Below are 23,026 nucleotides of genomic sequence, written 5' to 3'. Positions count from 1 at the left end.
GCTTTTATGTATATTACATGTTGTTTAAATCTTTTAAACACCTATTCAAATAATAAAAATTTAGACTGCATTGCTATTTAATGTATATAGTTCACTTCCATAGCTTTGTCGTTGTAACTATATTGCTATTTCTCACTCTAACTACATTTTTATTGCTCACTAAATTCTTCACTTCAACCCTCCTTTTTTCTGAATTGATAATAATACATGTAAACTTATGTCATTACATTTTATGAATTATGTCACTGTAAAACAAAATAATTTTTTTATATTCATGTCATCTAAATAAAAACAGAAATATATGATAATAATAATAAAATTTTTATATATTACATGTATATATATAGTTACTCAACTTTAATTTTATCAATTATGTCACTGTAAAACATAATAGTTACTCACCTTTAAGTTTCACTTCATTCGTTTTTTATTTTGATAAACAGGGAATATTTTTCTTTACTTTTTTTTTTGTCATGTATTTATAATATCTCCCTATTTTACAGATTCATGGCTTCTGGTGATTTTACTCTCATACGTGATCTTGATGTCTTAAAGGACAGCTTCACTATGAAGCTTCGTATTATCAGATTATGGACACTAGAAGATTATTATAAAAAAGACGAAATTTTCGCCATTCAACTTATTCTAATGGACGAACAGGTCCACTATATATGGTTTTAATTATTTACATGTTTATATTCATGTTTTTCTTTTTAACTTTTTAATTTAATAACCAAACTTGACTTTTCATGTTAACATAAATCATCATTTAGGGTAAGAAGATCCAAGGTTATGTCCCCAATGCTTACATTTACAAGTTTCGAAAAGTTCTAAAAGAAGGGGAAGTTTTTTTCATAAAAAATCCAAATTTGGCAAAGATGGATGAAGGAAAATTTCAATTAACTGATCAAATGCAAAAGCTCACCTTCACTCGTGAGACTACTGTTGCTCCGTGTCTCGATTTTTCTGGATCAATTAATGGGTTTTCTTTTATTGAGTATCATCCCATTATCGTCGGCACTGTTCCACTAAATATTTCATTGGGTTAGTATTTTTTGTTTACCTAAAAATTATATATATATATTTTAAATAAGTTAATTTAATTTAATCTGTTTTTTTTTTTTTTTGTATTAATGTTGATTTATAGATGTTATCGGTTTGGTGGTCGCCATTGGTGAAATTGATGCTCGAAATGAAGATAGAAAGAGGCATAAGATGAGAATACAAATCCAAGACGTCAAAGTTTGTTTTTATTACCTATAATAAAATAATATAATTATTGTGTATATTAACTATTTTGATTGCAATATCAAAAAAATTAATTATTTGCTATTTCTAATTCCTATCTTTTTTGTTAGTGGTTCTCAATTGGATGTTAACCTATGGGGAGATTATTGTTACAAATTGAATGAATACATCCAAAAGAATCCAAACATTCTTCGCATTGTCATAATCCTTCAATTTGCAAAGATTAATCTCTGGCAAGGTATAATGTTTTTTTTAATTATGATTCATATTGCAATGACTATTTTCTTTCTTTCTTTATTTTTTTGTTTTCTATAGATCGGCGATATGTTAATACATATTATGATGTAACAAAGTTCATCATCAATACTGAAATTGATGAGATAAAAGTTTTCAAGGGCAAGGTATAATGTTTTTTTTAATTATGATTCATATTGCAATGACTATTTTCTTTCTTTCTTTATTTTTTTGTTTTCTATAGATCGGCGATATGTTAATACATATTATGATGTAACAAAGTTCATCATCAATACTGAAATTGATGAGATAAAAGTTTTCAAAAAAAGGTATATTACTTTATGTTATTTTTATGTTAATAATAAATGCCAATGTATGTTATAAATGATGTAACTATGTGGTTAATTAACAGTTTGAATCAAGATGGTCCCCATGAAAACTCATCCAGTACTTTCTCCTATATGAAATCTAATCGAAGTTCTGACAAGAGGATGATTTTGTGCTTAATCATGAGCTGAAAACAATCGCTGATATTTTCGAACCAATTGAGGTAACAAAATTCTGAAATTTCTATCAATCTTTCTAATTTATGTTTTTAAGAAATTATTTATGTAATTAACAAATTTCGTTATTTATTACATTTTCAATATCAGCGTTTAAATTATAATATCCATTACTTATAATATTATTTTATTTTTTAAAATCAGATAAAAAAGTATGTTATTGTTGCGACCATAAAAGGAATTCTTCAGCACACATCTTGGCATTACCCGGCATGTACAAATTGCAATACAAAGGCGGTTCCAAAAAATCCTTCCAATGAACCAGCCTCACCGGATCACTCAAAAATGAAACATATGAATGTCGAAATCCAAAATGCACAAAAACTGAAACATTAACAGTTCCGAGGTTAATACATTTTGAAAAATATAATAGTAATTTCCCCATCATGTTGACTAATTTTGATAATTTTACATTTCTTAAAAGGTTCATGATTCCGGTAAGAGTTCAAGATCATACTAGAAGTATGACTTTAACAATGTTTGAACAAGATGCGAAAAAGCTTCTAAAAATTTCTGCAAAAGATTTGGTTGCAAAAACAGCTAAGGTGAATGTCTTTCAGATTATTATTTAAAAATAAATTATTGGTAATATATATAATTACATCTTTTTATTTTTTACTTGCAACTTGGCTTTTGTACTAACGCATACCTGTCAGATATTAATGTGTTGAAAGATATGAAATTGGTTTTCATAGTTTCTGTTTCGAAATACAATGTGCAAAGGAACACCAATCAATATACTATTTCCAGGATTAGTGATGATGAGATATTGATTGAGGAGTTGGAAAAAAAGTTTGTCGTTGCAGAGGTTATTATAATTGATTTTTTTTCCAAAATATAATATACTAATAAACAGGTTTATTAATTATTCATTTCTTTTTTGAACAGGAAGTTAATTCACAATCATTTGAACATGGTACCACTGATTGTGAATCTCAAGATAACATATTTATAAAGGTGTATTATAAGTAATCTAAATATCTCATGTTAGTATTATCTTTAACTTTAATAACCTCTAATATTACTTTTTTTGTTTTGTAATTTTAGGATACCATATCTCATACTGATGATAATGTGACACCAATGAATGTTTTCAAATCGACAACCACAAGCCCAAAAAAAATTTAAATGAAACAAAAAGTTTGAAGCGAGCTCTTGAGGATGATTTTTTTTTTTGGATGTCAATGACAACATGTCATCATCAAAGACTATGAAAGCCAAAGGAGGAGGGGAAGGTGGGCAACACAAACTTGTCAAAGTTAAGTTGGAAAAGTGATTCGTCACCTACCTTTTAAGAACAATAATCAGTTTTTAAATTTTTTGCTATGGTTTTTAAGAGATTTTAATTTTTTTGGTAAGAGATTTGATGGATTTGCGAGTTTCTTGGTTTACATTGATTGTTTCTTAATAAATTTGATAATGACTCTATATTATGTGTTATTTTCTTAATAATTTGCTTCCTATTTGTTATAAACTACAATCAGTAAATCACTATCATGCTCATTAAAATATATTGCTATTTTCTACAAAATTTTATAAGTAAAGAAATTCATACCTTTTTTATATATTCATTGTTGACTTTGAAGGATTTACAAGAATTGATGTTTCAGAAACTACAATAGACCACATGGAACTTTATAAATTAGTTTATCCGTAAAAAAAAATTGAAATATTAAAAATTAACATAAAACAATAGTTACAAACATGTGATCAATAGAAACTTATGAAGGAGAATGGATGGGATGATAAAAAGGAAAAACCTTAATCATTTAAATTTTCAAGAAAGCTTTGTCAGTTCCTGAAGATCAATTCACACATAATGACAACATAGTTACGGAAGTTAAAAAAAGCAAGCATAATTTGATTTACAGTTTAACACACAACAAAAAAATACAATTCTAACTTACTGAATAATAACGGATCAAACCAACTGACATTTGTTAAATTCTTCTCTCTTAGAATCTTCAAGGGGACAACATTGAGAAATACCTCCTTTAGTCATGCTGCATGTGTACACAAATTGAAACATGTCACACCAAACCTAAGATGCTAGATATTACATGATTAAATAGAGAACTTGCACAAACTTACTTTACATCATAACTATTCATCTATTAGAATAGAGATCATACAAACAGTTAAAAGAAAAAAAGAAAGAAAGTCGAACAATCTGACAACGACTAATCAGTAGATAATAACCAATAATTAATAGGGAATAATTTTTTTATAACAATATAAAAGAAACAGATAAACAAAGCCCAACAACACAATAAAAAAGTTTTGCACAATATGCTTATGCTTGGGTTGCACCATTGTTGTTTTCTTCTCTGAAATGTGTATATGCTTTTATCTTATTTGCTGTTTTTTTCTCTAAAATGTGTAAAATGACTATAACGCCCTAAAGTAAAAACACAACCATGAAATTACTAGATCAATTACTTGTCCCCTCTGTTTCTTCTTTTTTAGCATGTCCATAACAATAGCTTCAGGTACAATCAGTACCTAAAATCTGTCAATAAGGATCCAACATGGGAACAATAAACAATAAGATAAATTCCTTTACTGGCAACTTTTAACATTACTTGAATAAGAAGCGAGGTGAAAAGGATAATACCATTTACTTTCATTCAAAGATCTGAAATCCATCATTTATCTACATTATGTCTTCCAAGCGGGACAAACTCAGAGCCTTCACTACAAGAATAAGAGACAGCAGAAAGTGAATGTCAATACCTGTAAAACAGAACCAAGTTGTTTCAGCACAACAGATACTTTGGCTAATGGGAATTATATATACGATCAGGTTTAATGTCAGGTGTTATGGTCGGAAAACGCCCAACATGGTTGTCACTTTCCAAAAATACCCTCAATCCATAATGAGTCGTTAGGAAACAACAAGTGGCAAAACTACGTGTTTTCTAAAAACCTTAAATTGCAGAATAATAAAAAAATCCATTCTTTCATATTCGAATTTTAGTGATCCGATGATTTTTCAAATCATTTAGAAGCAGTCGATCCACAATTTCAGGCGACAATTTAGGAAATTTAGCAAACCAAATATACACAAATAAATTACTTATCTTTTTTACTATATAATCAATGATGTCTGACTTGGACATCTTGCCTTTGCATTCAATTTTACGATAAATCGATCCTGTCAGGAGTGAAAAATCTTAACAATTGAAAAGTATTCAAATAAATTTTAAACCCTAGATCCAAAAAACCTAAATACCTTTTGCTGATATACGTTGATCACGCTCTAATCCCTCTCCGTTCTCAGTCCCGACTCTCTGTCTTCACCCTCTTCTTCAACTGTCGGCATGTCGCTTGCTAACTGAGTGAAATAAGTCTTACAATAGTCAGCCTACGATAAAGGTCCGTCGGTAGACTCATACGGCGTCACTACACTGTAGGACTCTCCAAATCCCGTCTACCACTGCTGCACGACTCTTCGTTGGTATAAGTTCCCCTTCGATTTCATCATTTACTTCATTGTATTCTTTGTCCTTGAAGATAAGTTCCCGTGGTATTATTTTTGTGATACAGAAACAACTTTAATTCAACTTTAATATTATACGAATTATTTGATATACAATTAGAATTGTTTATTTTCTATTTGTTGTAATAAACTTTTATTATTTATAATATAATTCGTTCCTTTTTAAATTTTGGTTAACATTATTTATTGAATCCTTTAATATTTTTATTTTCATTGGTTAAAAAGTAACTAATTACCAATTTCTATATTTGTACTTTGAAAATAAATTATATTATTTTTTGGGTTTCCGGTTGATGTTGATTAAATCTCACAGTTGGTAACATTAATTGAAAGCCGTTGCAATCACCGGACATTTTCAAACCTATTTTTCATTTATACAAAGACGTTACTTTTAAACTACTCATCATATTTTATATTTGTTTTATAATATTTGTTATAATTGTAAAGTTATACATAACTTTTATTTGACCTCCCATTTGTATTTTAAATTCTAATTAATTTTTTTTTATATACAGATGATAGAATATACCATAGATTTCACTTCAGCTAAAGAACGCCGAAGATTAAGGAAACTATATTTGGATAATAGAAGATTTAAAAAAATACCTACCATATCAGACGGTCATACTTCATCTACCTCAACACCTTTTAACAGTACCCAAAACGGTAATTTATTCGTATGTTAATTTTTTTTTTTTTGTATAATTACTATGTTATTTGTTAAAAAATATAAAAATTTTAAATCTATATAATTAATTAATATTAATGCTATTTTCCTTATTAAATATATTTCAAATTATATGTAGCTAATGTCTTCGGTCATCATCAACATTTGAAAAGTAGCTATAATAAAATTTCTCAATATCATTTCAACCTTTCAATCTACTTCAAATATCAATTATATGACTCCCCTATCCAATATATCAAATGGTATGTATAATTTTTATTATTGTTATTATACATGCACTATTCTTTCACATTACAATAAGTATATGATTAAAAACTAACAATTTTTTTTCAGCTTTATCTAACAATCTTATAAAGGTCCAACATCCTCATCCAAGCAGTTTTCTCAAGGAGTGCACAACTTAAAACAAAAGTCTGCACATATATCTCCTATACGTATGTTCGACCTAACAACAGGTGATCATATTAATGATCCACATATTCTCTATGCATACATGCAGTTATATCAAAAACCAATCATAACAGATACAAACATAACTTACAAACTTAGTTTATAGATTATATTTTAATTAAACTTTCTTTCTATTATAGATTATAAGAGAAAAAATGATTCTTCTTCAGCTAAAGAGAAACGAAAAGTAAGGAAGTTATATTTGGATATTAGAAAATATAAAAATAAATCAACCATATCAAACGGTCAAAGTTCATCTGCAACGCCACGTGTTAACACGAGCCTCAACGGTAATTATTTTGTGTGATTTACTTATTTTTATTATCCTAACTATATGTTTTATGAAATTGCCCAATTGTGTTTAATTTTCATTATTATTAAACAAAGTTAAAATTATATGCAGCTGATGTCTTCAATCGGCGTCAACATTTAAACTCTTCAAAAAAGCTCACACATATTTCCTCTCAAAAGGAAAATATCACCTCTTGCAAGACTCCTCAATATCATTCTACAACATTGTCATCTCCTTCAAATCTAAATTTTAGGACTCCACTTTCCAATATCTCAAATGGTATGCATATATTTTTTTTTATTATACATACAATATTATTTTATATTACAATAACTACATGATTACCATATTGTTTTTCTTTCAGCTACTTATAGTAGTCAACATAATGTGCCAACACACTTATCAAGTAACCGACGATTTTCATCATCTTCTAATTCCAAGAAATCAAGCAATTTTTCGACAATCACACACAATCAAAATTCTTCACGAGTACACAACTCAAAAAGAAAGTTTGCACATATATCTCCTATACCTATATTTGGCTTAACGAGAGATGATAATATTAATGGTGGAGATATTATCCAACCGACACATGTTGGTATATCAACAGGTAATAATCATAAACAACATTTTACATATTTTATGTTGGTAATTATAAATTTATTATACTTACATTTTTTATAATGTTTTATTTAACAGGTTATTTAGATCATGGTGATCAGAATGTTGTTTGTGAACTATGTCACGCTAAATTATGGAAAGACGAATCTTCGAGAGGCAATAAAACTGGGGATAAAATCTTTTCTCTGTGTTGTGGTTATGGGAAGGTATAACTACCTCCTTTAAAAGAGCCACCGCAAAGTTACAAACAACTTTATCTTGAGATAAATTCTAAAAGCAAATACTTCATGAAAAACATTCGTCGTTACAATTCAATGTTTTCATTTACATCGATGGGTGGGAAAGTTGATTCATCCATCAATAAAGGAAACGCACCATACATATTCAGGCTTAGCGGTCAAAATTATCATAGTATCGGAAGCCTTCTCCCTACGAATGGATGTCAACCAAGATTTTCCCAGTTGTACATATATGATACCGAAAATGAAACATCAAATAGACAGAAATGTTTCGGGTATACATTCTAATTTACTAATACTTTCTATTATCACATTAACAATATTACTTTTATATTACTCATTTGTATATTAAAATAATTTTATTTACAGGGGAACCAAGCATGACTCTACATCAACTGATGATTCAACTGATCTTCAAATTATAGAATATTTGAAGCTTATGTTGGATTCAAATAACGAGTTGGTCAAGTGTTATAGGATGGTTAGAGATGTTTTTAATTCAAATCCTCGTGCTGACCTAAAGTTACGAATTATTGGAAAAAGAAAACATGATGGAAGGACATATAACCTACCAACTGCATCTGAGGTTGCTGCTTTAATTGTAGGAGACATTGGTGATTTTATTAATAACAGAGACATTGTAGTGCAAACTTCATCTGGAGCTCTACGTCGTATCAGTGAATTACATCCTTCTTACCTTGCTTTACAATATCCTCTACTATTTCCATATGGTGACGATGGTTATAGAGTTGACATCCCCCATAGAGGTGTTACGTCTTCGAGCAATAGCAAGCGTCCGAACACTACAATGAGGGAATTTTTCGCTTACAGAATTCAAGACAGGGATAATTATTTTTCCTTGATTTTGAATTCAAGAAGGCTTTTTCAACAGTTTTTGGTAGATGGTTATACAATGATTGAAAGCGAGAGATTATATTACGTACGGAAGCAACAAAAAGTTCTCCGATGTGAATCTTATGAGAAATTGCGTAAGTTTCAAGATCAAGGGAATAAGAATATTTAGGAATTGGGCCAACGGGTTATATTACCTTCTTCTTTTACTGTCGGTGCACGTTACATGATGCAAAACTACTTAGACGCCATGTCGCTTTGTAAGTGGTTTGGATATCCTGATTTTTTCATAACATTTACATGCAATCCAAAATGGACAGAAGTTCGAAGATTTCTTAAAGATACTACTCTTAATCCAGAGGATAGACCTGATATCCTTTGTAGGTTGTTTAAGATCAAACTTGATGCATTGATTAAAGACCTACGCGAAAATGCAGTATTTGGCATGGTTCAAGCAGGTATTTAAAATTTAAACTTCATACTAACCATATTTTATTATAATGGCATGTTTTATTTAAAATATTGTTACATTTTCTACATTATTAAATTTATTAATACAAAGTTGTTTATTTCTATATATGCAGTTGTCTATACAATTGAGTTTCAAAAACGTGGTTTGCCTCACAGTCATATTTGTCTATTCATGCAACCTGATTACAAGCTTCCTACCGTGGAACACATTCATCAATTTATTTCAGCTGAGATTCCCGACATTAACCAAGATCATGCTTTGTATAAACTTGTGAAGGAGTTCATGATACATGGTCCATATGGTGCTCAAAATGTTAATTGCCCTTGCATGGTGGATAACAAATGCTCTAAAAACTTCCCAAAGAATTTCTCTGAACATACTTCAATTGATCAGAATGGTTTTTCTATATATAGGAGAAAAAATGATGGATCGTTTGTCGAAAAATCTGGTGTCCAGTTAGATAACAGAAATGTTGTTCCATACAACAAATACCTGTTGAAACGATACCAAGCACACATAAATGTTGAATGGTGTAATCAAGGATCTTCCATCAAGTATTTATTCAAATATATTAATAAAGGTCCCGATAGAACAACTGTTGATTTTGTACAAAGCAACAATGACTGTGATAAAGATGATACAGTCGATGAGATAAAAGAATACTATGATTGTAGATATCTTTCTACATGTGAAGCATCCTGGCGAATTTATGGATATGATGTTCATTACAGACATCCTTCAGTGATGAGACTTCCTTTTCATCTTCCAAATCAACAACAAGTTATCTACGGTGCAGATGACGACATCGACAATGTTCTCAATAAGCCTTCTGTTGCTTCTTCCATGTTCACATCTTAGATGGAGTGCAATAAAGTTTACAAACAAGCAAAAAAACTAACTTATGTTGAATTTCCAACAAAGTTTGTTTGGAAGCTTGATTTGAAAACTTGGAAGCCAAGGGAGGTTGGATATTCAATTGGTAGAATTCATTCAGTGTCACCTAATCTTGGTGAAGCATATTTCTTAAGAATTCTTTTAAACAAAGTGAAAGGACCAAAATCATTTGAAGAAATCCGCATGGTTAATGGTGAAATATGTCCTTTATTTAGAGATGCATATTATGCTCTCGGCCTCTTAGATGATGATAAAGAATACATCGAAGCAATTAAGGAAGAAAGTCAATCTGGATCCGGTTATTACTTACGTTTCTTATTCGCTATCATGTTATTATCTCACAGTTTGTCTAGCCTGGATGTTGTGTGGGAAAATACATGGGAATACTTATCAGATGGAATTCTTTACACTCAACAACGAAGATTAAAATCTCTAGGTATTATAATATTCTTTACTTTTTTATTTTAAAATACATGTTTAAATCAATATACAGTACTAATTTATTTCAATAACAAATTTGTTTATATTTTTTTTGTAATTATTATACCAATTTTGTTTCAGGTCTAACACTTAATGAAGATCAAATTAAGAACCTGACTTTGTTTGAGATTGAACAAATTTTACTTCGTAACAATTCAAGTCTCAAAAACTTTACAAGAATGCCTTTACCCGATGTTGGTTCTGTATCCTCTTCAAACAATCGTCTTATCAGTGAGGAACTAGATTATGACATACCGAATTTAAAGAACGAGTTTCAACGGCTTTATATTGCATTAACATCCGAGCAACGAAACATTTTTGATGATATCATGACTGCAATAAATAATAACGAAGGAGGTGTTTTCTTTGTCTACGGTTATGGTGGAACAGGTAAAACCTATCTTTGGAAGACATTATCTGCTGCAGTTAGATGTAATGCTCAAATTGTTTTAAATGTTGCGTCAAGTGGGATTGCTTCTTTATTATTAACCGGTGGTAGGACGGCACATTCACGGTTTATAATTCCTTTGGTTCTTACTGAGGTTTCTATTTGTTCGATATCACCAGATAGTGAACTCGCCAGTTTATTACGAAAAACCTCATTAATCATTTGGGATGAAGCACCCATGATTCACAAGCATGCATTTGAAGCTTTAGATCGAACTTTGAAAGATATATTCAAGTGTCATGATTCTAGAAACTCAAATATGCCATTTGGAGGGAAAGTGATTGTTTTTGGAGGAGATTTTAGACAAATTTTGCCTGTTATCCCAACTGGTAGTAGACAAGACATTATCAATGCTTCCTTAAGTTCATCATATTTATGGCAACAATGCAAAGTCTATCAACTAACCAAGAATATGAGGCTAACTGTCGGAAGTCATACATCTGCTATTCAAAAGACAATGGATTTTGCAAAATGGCTTTTGGATATAAGAGAAGGGAAAGTTAGTGGTTCTAACGATGGCGAAGCAATTATTGATATTCCAGATGATCTTCTAATTAATGATCCTTATGATCCTATAGGTTCATTAATCGAGTTTGTATACCCTTCAATTCTTGAAGCTTCTAGCATTCCAAAATATTTTCAAGAAAGGGCAATACTTGCTCCAAAAATGAAGTTGTTGGAAAAATAAATGATCGTTTGCTAAAACTATTTCCAGGAGATAAAGTCGAATATCTAAGCTCGAATAAATTATGTGAATCTGAGTTTGTCCATGATCACTTTGATGCTAATTTATACTCACCAGATATTTTAAATGGTCTTAAAGTCTCAAGACTGCCTGATCATAAGTTAGTTTTGAAAATCGGGGTTCCGGTTATGTTATTGAGAAACATTGATCAAAAAAATGGCTTATGTAATGGCACTAGACTACAAGTGATATCTTTGGGCAAACGTGTTATTGAGGCAGTTATCATAACTGGAAGTAATATTGGAAATCGGACATTTATTCCAAGAATGACCTTGACACCATCTGAAAAAAAAATCCCATTCAAATTCCAAAGAAGACAATTTCCATTAGCTGTTTGTTTTGCAATGACAATTAACAAGAGCCAAGGACAGTCCTTATCTAAGGTTGGTTTATTTTTGAAAGATCCAGTTTTTACACATGGTCAGTTGTATGTTGCCCTATCTAGAGTTCAAAGTAGAGAAGGATTAAAATTGTTAATTTTAGATAAGGATGGTAGGCTTACAAATAAAACTTCTAATGTTGTTTATAAAGAAGTTTTTAGAAATTTGTAAGTTATTTGTAATATAATATTCCTCATAATATGTATTCTTATTATTATTAAAAGATTTTGTTAAATTTTCTTTTATAATTTTTTTATAATATATGTTTATTTTAACAACTTATTTTTTTCATTGTTTTACCAAATTTTATTTACTTCACTTTTTGGTGTTTTTTATTTTTACAATAAATTTAATATTTAATTATAATATATCGTAACTTTTTTTTTATTTTATTCACAAATTAAAACTATATAATATACATTGAAAATTAAATTCACATCTTTAAATCAATGATTTTAATTTTATATAACTCTAAAAAAATACCTATTCGTTAATGATTTAATTATATTATTTGTTTTATAATTACAAGATTTTAGTATGAAAATGTGATTAATTTTGCAACCGTGGTTCCCACGGGTTATAAACTAATATATATATATATATATATATATATATATATATATATATATATATATATATATATATAGAGAGAGAGAGAGAGAGAGAGAGAGAGAAAGAAAGTTCAATAGAGAACCATTATTATTCAAGGAACCAAGGAACCAATCCAAAGCGTCGAAATTTAAATCAATCAACGGCAAAAGGAAGGGTTGTAAATTTCTATAATAGACGTACATGTACCGGATTATAACAAAACTCACTTCCTTTTTTCATTTAAAATTTTTTTAGGCCAAATTTTTTATCGAAAAAAAAATCCGAATATACCGTTGTTCACGATTTTCCGTCCTCTTTCCATAGAGATCGATGATGATATATAAAAACTGATTTTTTTTCGAAAAAAACCCACTTCTCTTATTTTTTTCAATATTTAAGCTTTTTTTTTATAAAAAAACTAATTATACCAAAAATAATAATTTTTTGTACTCTATTAATAAACATCAACACCGATTGAAAAAAAAAAAAAAAAACCTCGAACAGTGTAGATTCACACTGTGAATCTAAATTGTAAATATTTCAATTTTTAACATTCAAAATATGAAAAATCTCAAACAGTTCAGATTCACATTGTGAATCTGAATTACTATTATGCACACTGTGAATCTGAGACGGTTCACAAAAAAAAAAAAAAAAAAAAAAAACTTCGATCAGTGTAGATTCACATTGTGAATCTAAACTGTGAATATTTCAAATTTTAACATTCACAATGTGAAAAAGCTCCGATCAGTTCAGATTCACACTGTGAATCTGATTTATTATTATACACACTGTGAATTTGAGGAGATTCACAATGTGAATCTGAACAGATTTACAATATGAATCTGAACAAGTTCACAATGTGAATCTGAACTGAAATATCGTTTTTTTTTAATATGAATATGAATCTATGTTTAAAAAGTACAAAAAATATGAATATTGATATATTTATTAATTTATTTCTATAAAAAACTGACGTTAGCTTTTTTTATTAAAGAAAATGAAGTTAGTTTTTTTCGAAAAAAAAAGTTTTTTTTTTATATATCATCATAGATCTCTATGGAAAAATGACGGAAAATCGTGAACAACGGTATATTCAGTTTTTTTTTTTTTTTTTTTTTTTAATAATAATAAAAAACATGGCCTAAAAAAATTTTAAACGAAAAAAATGATGGTTTTTTTTTTAAAAGGTGGATTTTTTGGTATAATTCGGTATGTATGCGTCCAATATAAAAGTGTACATCTATTTTTTTTTTTTTTGCCGTTGATCGTTATGATTTCCGATGCTCACGATTAGTTAATTAGTTAATTATGGTTCAATAGAGAACAATTATAAATTTGAGGAGATGCAAGATAAAAGAAATAAGACAAGACAAATGACATTTAAAGATAAAGACATCACTACATATCTACCCCTAATTAAATTGACGAAGTCAAGTGGCAAAAACAAAACAAGAGTTTTTGACCAAAATAGTGTTATTGAAAAACATATTTGCCAATTTAGTATAGCTTCAAAAATATTTACCAAACTAGTGTTTTTCTTGTTTTTCTTATATATTTTCATTTTTCTTGTTGTTTTTATTTTATTTAAATATCAGTTTTTTTTTTAATTTCAGTTTTTTACATTTTTTTTAAATATCAATTTTTTTTCTTTATTTCAGTTTTTTTTTCTTTTTTTAACATATATTTAAAATAATATAAAAATACACACAATCCCATGCATTATTTGTCAATTAAAAATAAAATATTTTAAGACAATTATGGACTTCGGTAAGAAAAAAAAGACACCTTATTACTTTCTCTTTTGTAAATAGAAATCAAAATAATAAATAATCTTTATGTTCACGAAACCCATCCTCATTACTTAAATTACCTACGAGGTAGTGAAGAAAAGGAAAAAATATTTTAAATAGATATGTTGTACCTTTCTTTTTAATATTTTTATAAATATTATATCTAATATGGTTATATGGGTTTGTTTGTTTTTATCTCTTTCAAAAGAAATTGGAAAGGGTAGTTTTGCTTTTGATAAGTTTTTTAATATTAAACTGATTTAGACTTCATCAAAATATAAATTTGAATATATATATATATGCAAATTTTATAATTTTAGACATATATATATATATATATATATATATATATATATATATATATATATATATATATATATATATATATATATATATAATTTTGAAATTTATAAGGATATTAAAGTATTATTGAAAGTTGGCAATGACTAACATAATTTATTAAAAGACTATCATATCATTTTTAATATACGTTTAACCTATATGTTTTGACGTCATTTAAAAATTAAACATTGTATTACTAGTAGAAAGATTTCTATCGAAACGAAAAAGAATCTACGTTTAATGTGATTATTTGTGAAGGGTGACAATAATCATTTATAATAGAAAATTAAACATTGTATTACTAGTAGAAAGATTTCTATCGAAACGAAAAAGAATCTACGTTTAATGTGATTATTTGTAAAGGGTGACAATAATCATTTATAATAGTGTAATAAGTTAAAATATCTTATTTTTAATTGATGATAATGCATGAAATTATGTGTTCTTTTTTTGTTTTTTATACTTTTTTAAACATATTAAAAAAAGTAACAAAATGATATTTAAAAAAAAACAGTAAAAAAACTGAAATAAAAAAAAACAACAATTAAATGAAATAAGAACAGTAAGAAAAAAACGTAAAACAGAAGAAAAATGAAAAAAACACCAATTTGGTAAATATTTTTGAAATTATATTAGATTGATAAATATTTTTTGAAACTATATATATATATATATATATATATATATATATATATATATATATATATATATATATCCATCTAAGATTATTTTTGATTTGTATTTACAAAAGAGAAAATAATAAGGTGTTTTTTTTTTTTCTTACCCAAATCCATAATTGTCTTAAAATATTTTATTTTTAATTGACGAATAATGCATGGGATTGTGTGTTTTTTTATATTATGTTAAACATATGTTAAAAAAAGAAAAAAAAACTGAAATAAAGAAAATAAAAAATTGATATTTAAAAATAATGTAAAATACTGAAATTAAAAAACCTAATATTTAAATAAAATATAAATAGCAAGAAAAATGAAAATATATAAGAAAAACAAAAAAAACACGGTTTGGAAAATATTTTTGTAACTATACTAAATTGGCTATTTTGGTCATAAACTCAACAAAACAAATGCAGCTTGACTTTTCAGACATTAGTCATGACCCGGGGGATTTTAAATACACCCAGAAAAAAAAGTCAAAACCGCCTGTTTAATACTTAGGTGCTGTTTGTTTTTCTGAAGCCAAAATATCTGCAGTATGCGGACCACATCTGCAAGCCTCTGCAGCAGAAGAGGTGGACCAAACGTCTGCAGTCTGCAATAAGAAGACTGTTTGTTTTTTAACGTCCGCAAGCTGCTGAAATAAACTGAATTTTAAATAAAATTATTTTACAAACTTAAAATGATTTTTCAACACCAAAATTTTAATAATAATAGTCTTATAACATTGAAAATAAAATTCATGCAACTAAATTAGTCATACAATAAAAAAAATGTTTTAAAATAACAATTTCATTTAAAACAATTCAATCTATATTGTGCATCAACTGATCAGCAATTTCATCACGTAACTGAGTCATATATTCATGGTCTGCTGCAGTACCATGTGTTGGAATCCCGTCTTCATCATCATCAATGGCCACATTGTTATTTCGAAACGGGACATTGGGTTCATCGTATCGTGCGAAATACTCATCATTCAATCCTTCTTTCCTTATATAATTATGAAGTGCGAAGCATGCCATGACAATGTTTCTTTGTGTCACAAACGGGAATGGTGTCATCCTCTTCAATATAGGGAAGCGTGCTTTCAACACGCCAAAAGCACGCTCAATGACATTCCGAAGTTTTGCATGTCCATGGTTAAATTTTTCTTTATTGGTCAATGCACGTCTTTGACGAAAATCTCCAAGCCAATACCTCACATTACGATAAGGGGCCATAAATCCTCGAGTGTGTGCATACGCGGCATCACAAAGATAATATTTGTCTGAAAAAAATGCAAAACACTAATCAATTTTCAAATTAAAATAAAAATATTTAAAAAAAACAAAAATTTACCTGGTGGTGGAAACGGGAATGATACTTGTGGATCGGTTACTGCTTCTGATAATATTCTAGAGTCATGCGCTACCCCTTCCCACCCGGTCACAACAAATGTAAAAATCATATTGAAGTCACAAATTGCCAATACGTTTTGGTAGCAATCTCCCTTTCCCCTACTTCTATATAAGTCTTGTTTCTTAGCAGGGACAACAACATGTATCAAAGTGCCATCAAGTGCACCAACTGCTCCTTTGAAAACCCTTCGTAGCCTTCTATTATGTCCTGGAATGTTTGGATTCGGATTAAAAGATGTTGGTACTATAACATCTTGTGCGAAAAGCATCATTTTTTCCAACACTTCATAAAAAAATTTATGAATTGTTTGCTTCGAGTGTTGAAATTTCCGCTTGATAATCACGTAACGTTGATTATATCCGATCATCATCAAAAACATAGCCATCTTTTCCTCAACTGATACATGTTTGCTGTCCTTTAATGAGTAATTTGCTTTAAAATGAGCACATAGTCGTACAAAAGATTCACGGGACATGCGTAATACTTCAACACATTGTAAACGATTACGGTGTAATAACTCCAATGTGTATTCGTGTCCCGTCATTTCCGAATCATTATCCCGCAATCGTTTCACACCCCTCTTCCAAAAATAACGGATGTATAGGTACATTAGAATTACGAGAAGTAACTTTTGATCGTGATCCATATGAACCTAAAATCAACAAAGTAGAACTTTAAAAAACATTACATAAACCATATTTCAAGTATCAAATAAACATTCCATTTATCATATTTCAAGCCAAAATAACATTACATAAACCATATTTCAAGTATCAAATAAACATTCCATTAATCATATTTCAAGTACCAACAAGGGAAAAAAGACCTAACAAAATAGTTCCAACAAAGGCAAAAACATTTAACAAAGTAGTTGCAACAAGGGCAAAAAGACATAACAAATACTTTCAACACTAGAAAATCATCGAACAATCTTCCCATCCTTCAAAACTCCTAAACTGGTACCCATCATCTCAAGCCACCCTCGTAATATCTCGGGAACATCGGGCAAATGCATCCACATCTCTCTCATGTTTATGGTTCCTCCAAAAATATGATATGCGACAAAGGGTAAAGGATCTGTAGGGCCTAAATGAAGGACCTCTAACTTCTCTAAACACTGAGGAATTGTATTGTAACGACCCAATTTTTACGTCCGAAAGTTTCATTTTAAAATATTACTTTAGAAAACATTAATAAATAAAAACATTGTTTGATCACACCATAACACATTGCAACCATGTTCTAAAAGGTCAAACCATACATCCCATCAAAATATCAGAGTACAATCCCAGTAAATCTCGTAAATGCGGAAACCGAAGAGTGTGTGTATGACGTGCCGCTACCGCGCCGGCTCCTTCCCCTTCGGTGCAGAGGTACCTGAAAACAAAACTATAAACGTAAGCACAAAGCTTAGTGAGTTCCCCCAACGTACCACATACCATACAAACACATAACATACGTACTGCCAGGCTATTCTGGGGTGCCTGACTACCCGGTACGGCCATTCTGGGGTGCCGACCTACCCATACGGCCATTCTGGGGTGTCGTCTTACCCGTGTCAAGCCATTCTGGGGTGCTGACTACCCATCGGTCCTAACAACCGATCCTCGGGGACTGGTCCCCTCCCGCTACCTCTATCGCATAACATAACAGACCAACATACAAGCATACCATCACATACAGTCAGATAATTCTGGGGTGTCTGACTACCCAGCGGTCCTAACAACCGAACTCTACTACTATTGCATATAACGTATCATGATAGCATATAACATAACAGGTAAATAGCAAACCTAGATGATTTCACAAAGACAATCATCTATCATACGTCTCCTACTGGTGGGCCGGCATTGTGGCCTTAGACCCACCACTACTGGAAGGTAACTCACCTCAAAGTAGCTGCTGAACTGATCGGGAACTAACTGACTGCTGCTGCTCCGGGAGTCCTCCGGCTGCAATTCCCACAAGATACTCAATCAAACACTGCTAACTGTCCTTTAGGTAAAATGACCATTTTACCCCTGGTCTAGCTCTAAGTCAATGTTAGAGTCAACTTTCAATTGACCCGACTCGCCGAGTTGGCTCTCCAACTCGTCGAGTCCCTATCAGACGATTGTCCGGAGTCCCTGCTTCTACTCGTCAAGTTAGGCTATGACTCGACGAGTTCATCTTCTAGACTGACGTTCAACCTCTTCATCCTACTCGCCGAGTTGTATGAACAACTCGTCGAGTTCACCTTCATCCGAAGAACACTTATGCTAAGACTCGCCGAGTTGTATGAACAACTCGCCGAGTCTGTTCTTGATCTATGAAGATTGCCTTGGACTCGCCGAGTCAGGGCATTGACTCGCTGAGTCCTAACATGGGTGAGTTCAGCTCCCAACTCACCGAGTCACCCCTGTGACTCACGGCTCAACTCGATGCATCATGAAGGGACCAATTCGGTGACTCGCGACCAGACTCGCCGAGTCACCTATACGACTCGCCGAGTCGTCGCCATGCATCCACCAAATACACCGATTTACTCGATTTCAGTCCATGCCATTCATAGATCTGGACTTCTAGGACACAAATCACACGTAAAGTCTCCAACTTTACGTGTGGATACTCACTAATATGGATTTTAGGGTTCAAAATGCCTCAAAAGGGTAGATCTAGGATGAACAAGCCACATGGGGCCATAAAGCTAACAGATCTGAGCTCCTGGAGCTCAATCTTGCCTAGATCTAAAGGCCAATCCACTTATTACGAAACATTAAGCACAAACAAGCTTGAGGAATTGCTCAAGAGTGTCTCAAATGAAATCTTAAGCATAGAAACAGGGGAAAAACGAGATATACCTCAATGATACAGCTGAAAAACACAATGATGCTTGGATGGCTCTCCTTTCTCTTGATCTCCTTCCCCTTCTTGCCTCAAAACCTTCAAGAATGCACACAAGAGCCTCAACTACACAAGAAACAAGCTTAGGACGAGGGTTGGGAGCTCTGGGGGTGAATGGGGGCTGGCAAGGGGCAGATATGAGGTTTAAATAGGGGGCAAACCCCTGAAACTTAGGGTTTCATCCAACAGCGGTGACTCGCCGAGTCCAGGATATGGACTCGCCGAGTCGCCAACTTAAACGTGTCCTGTGTCTCGTCCCTGCTCGGCGAGTCGGACCTTGTGACTCGCCGAGTCCAAGGCTAAAATAGGGCAATACTCAAATAAAATTCACATACCGGAAACCAGGTGCTACATGTATACCCTTTAGTCAAACTTTGTAGAGTTTTCTTCATTTCAAATGCTAAATCGTCAGCAGTAACAGAAGTTCCATCAGGTGAAGAAGCAGACGGTGAGGCACTAGGAGCTACAGGAGTTGAGGGTTTAGCCCTTTTGTTGGGGTTACCGGATGGTGTAGCAGTATATGGTGAATGAGCAGAAGGTGAAGCAGCAGAAGGTAAACCAGCAGAAGGTGAAGCAGCAGAACGTGGTGGCTTATGATGAGAAGTGTCAACACCATCATCATCCATTGCATCAAAAGGGGTGGCGGTGATCTGAAGTGGTGGAACACGATAGGAGGATGCGCCAGCTACTGATGATGATTGGGTTGAGTAACTCCTAAAATTACCAGTAGCACTATTTCCATCAAAAAGACGTGCACAAAGATCTGGAAAAGGCAGTAGAATTGTTCTCAAAGAAGCAGCTTTTGGATGCCCCTAAATCCAAATGTACCAAGAAATAGTATAAGAATATTTGGCAACTTCAAATGTAAATGTTATATATATATATATATATATATATATATATATATATATATATTATTGTATATTAATGTATATGTACCTTCTTAAAATCATCCCACTCCTCGGCTGTTAAATTAAAAGTGTTTGTTTGAGAATTGTATATATTACCGGTTTTGTTTTTTAAATATACCCATCCAGTGTATTTGGCTTTCAGATTGTCATATGCGTTTTTCATTTTTTTTTTGAGTCAACTCAACCCCAAATTTCTCCTTAAGAACTCTTCCAAGCCTTATCCATGAATCTTTCTGCAAACTCAATCCTTTTCTACCAACACTCTCTACTTCTTCAATACAAGTATCCAATAAGCATTTTAAATGCTCATTGGTCCATTGTTGTTTTTCTCCCATCTCTAATAACCAAATAACAATAAACAATCAATAAGTAACATCATTATTTCAAGAAAAAGTTTTTATTTTCACGACAATATTGTTTTACGACACATTTGTAATTTTGTTTTATTTTCAATCACAATAATGTTGAACTTTTTATTCAATTATAAATAACCTCAATTAGAGTGTTTTAATTCAAAGTTTTCTAAAAAACTTTATAAATCAAATAAACTTCACTAACGACAAAAACTTTACTTTTATCAAATAAACAAAACTTATGACTCTTTTTGATGCTTTCTATCATATACATACAAAATCAACAATCATATACATATACATTATCATATAAATGTACACAATCAATAATCATATATATATACACAACCAAAATCAACAATGCTTTTTCTCGAAACCACTACATTCGTCTTTATGAGAATTATAAATGAAATACAGTGATGATTGATTACTAGCAAATCTAAAAAGACAAATATGCCCTCATGTTTTTCAAACATGAGAAAGCTTAACAGACAAAAATTCGGAGGCATTTACATTAGGGACAAAAAGTATTACACGTGATACTTGAGCGGATAAAAATGGTCAAAAAAAGTCAGAAGGGATCCGATGCATATTTTTGGACATACCATAGGGACGACTTTTCTAAATTTGCTCAAAAGCTAATATAAGCAGCAAACATACTTTTATCTATTCTAAATGATCACTGAATTTTAAAAATCGTTATTAAACCACTATCATATTTAGCAAATAAGAATTTTCATCAAGAAAAAGCTTGATTTCAACAACTAACATCATTATTTCATAACATTATTTCAAGAAAAAGCTTTGATTTCAACACATTCTAGGCAAACTATATCATCCACAAATCAACAATCTTATTCATATACACTATCATATATACATACACAATCAACAACCATATACATATACACAATCAACAATCATATACACATTCACAATTAACAAAAGAATATGTTATCTTTTGCTTGGTAGTTACGTTTATTGGCTTCCAATAAAAAAAAATTATAGATCCCAGGTGTGAAAAAACAGGAAGACAGCTTGCAGGTAAGGTTTAACAAGAATGACAGCTTGCTGCGAATTGTTTACAAGTAGTATTTTCAATTTTAGCAAGAATATATGATAAATTATACACCTCCAAGATTTGAATATGAAGGAATACCCAACAAAATTAATATTTTCGGGGAAACAATGATGCAAATCAAACAAGAAGTTGAATTGAAATTGAATTGAAAGAGAGAGGAGGGACGACGACGACATACCTGTTCGCTACAATCGAGAAGTGGCGCTTGCTGTTCGGAGGCGACGACCGGAGATGCGATCGGAGAGGAGGGTGGCGACGGGCGGTGCGGCGACAGATCGGAGGTGACACTCAGTCGGCGAAACTTGCTGGAGTGAAGATGGAGTTGTCGAGCTATCTGTGTACAAAGACGGGAGGCTTGGACGAATGGAGGCGGAAAAATAAAACGCGTGTTTTTTTATAGGTCAAATGAACTTGGCAGACTTTAGAAGAGGTTGGCCCATATCTGTGTGGTGAAGACCTCGCGCAGATGTTTTTATATCTGCGCACTTCAGAAAAACAAACGCACTTCAAACTTATAAATCTGCGCATAGTCTGCGCCGCGCAGACAGAAGACCTCCTGCGGATCTGCAGAGAAAAAACAAACAATCTCTTACTAGTAAATTCAATTAAAAAACTATTTAAAATGTAATACCAATGACATATCACCGGCGACTTTTTGAATATTTTTTGTTTTGAGTAAAATACAGAAATGGTCCTTGTGCTTTCGGTTGATTTTCATTTTTGTTCCCTAATGGTTTATGAATATTACATTTTTAGTCTTTATTTCATATAAAAGAATTAACTTATTTTTTCTTTTTCTTTTTTATTTTCTTTTAACAATTTATTATTATTATTATTATTATTATTATTATTTCATAACAATTTTATTTGTTATTTATTTTAATAGAGA

The 23,026-nt window shown here is 31.0% G+C and overlaps 1 protein-coding gene across 1 annotated transcript; it reads left to right on the top strand.

The window, feature by feature from the left end:
* The first annotated feature begins 10,016 nt into the window (after positions 1 to 10,016).
* LOC145016658 (uncharacterized) lies at positions 10,017 to 11,668 on the top strand. Its single transcript, XM_078974904.1, has 2 exons — positions 10,017 to 10,488; positions 10,614 to 11,668. Exons 1-2 carry the CDS (start codon positions 10,017 to 10,019, stop codon positions 11,666 to 11,668), a joined length of 1,527 nt encoding a protein of 508 aa, XP_078831030.1.
* The last annotated feature ends 11,358 nt before the right edge of the window (positions 11,669 to 23,026 follow it).

Source organism: Lactuca saligna, chromosome 9 (assembly GCF_052625555.1).
Source record: "Lactuca saligna cultivar CGN05327 chromosome 9, ASM5262555v1, whole genome shotgun sequence".
Lineage (NCBI taxonomy): Eukaryota > Viridiplantae > Streptophyta > Magnoliopsida > Asterales > Asteraceae > Lactuca > Lactuca saligna.
The sequence above is the reverse complement of the archived record's forward strand: the minus strand, read 5'-3'. Positions and strand labels throughout refer to the sequence as shown.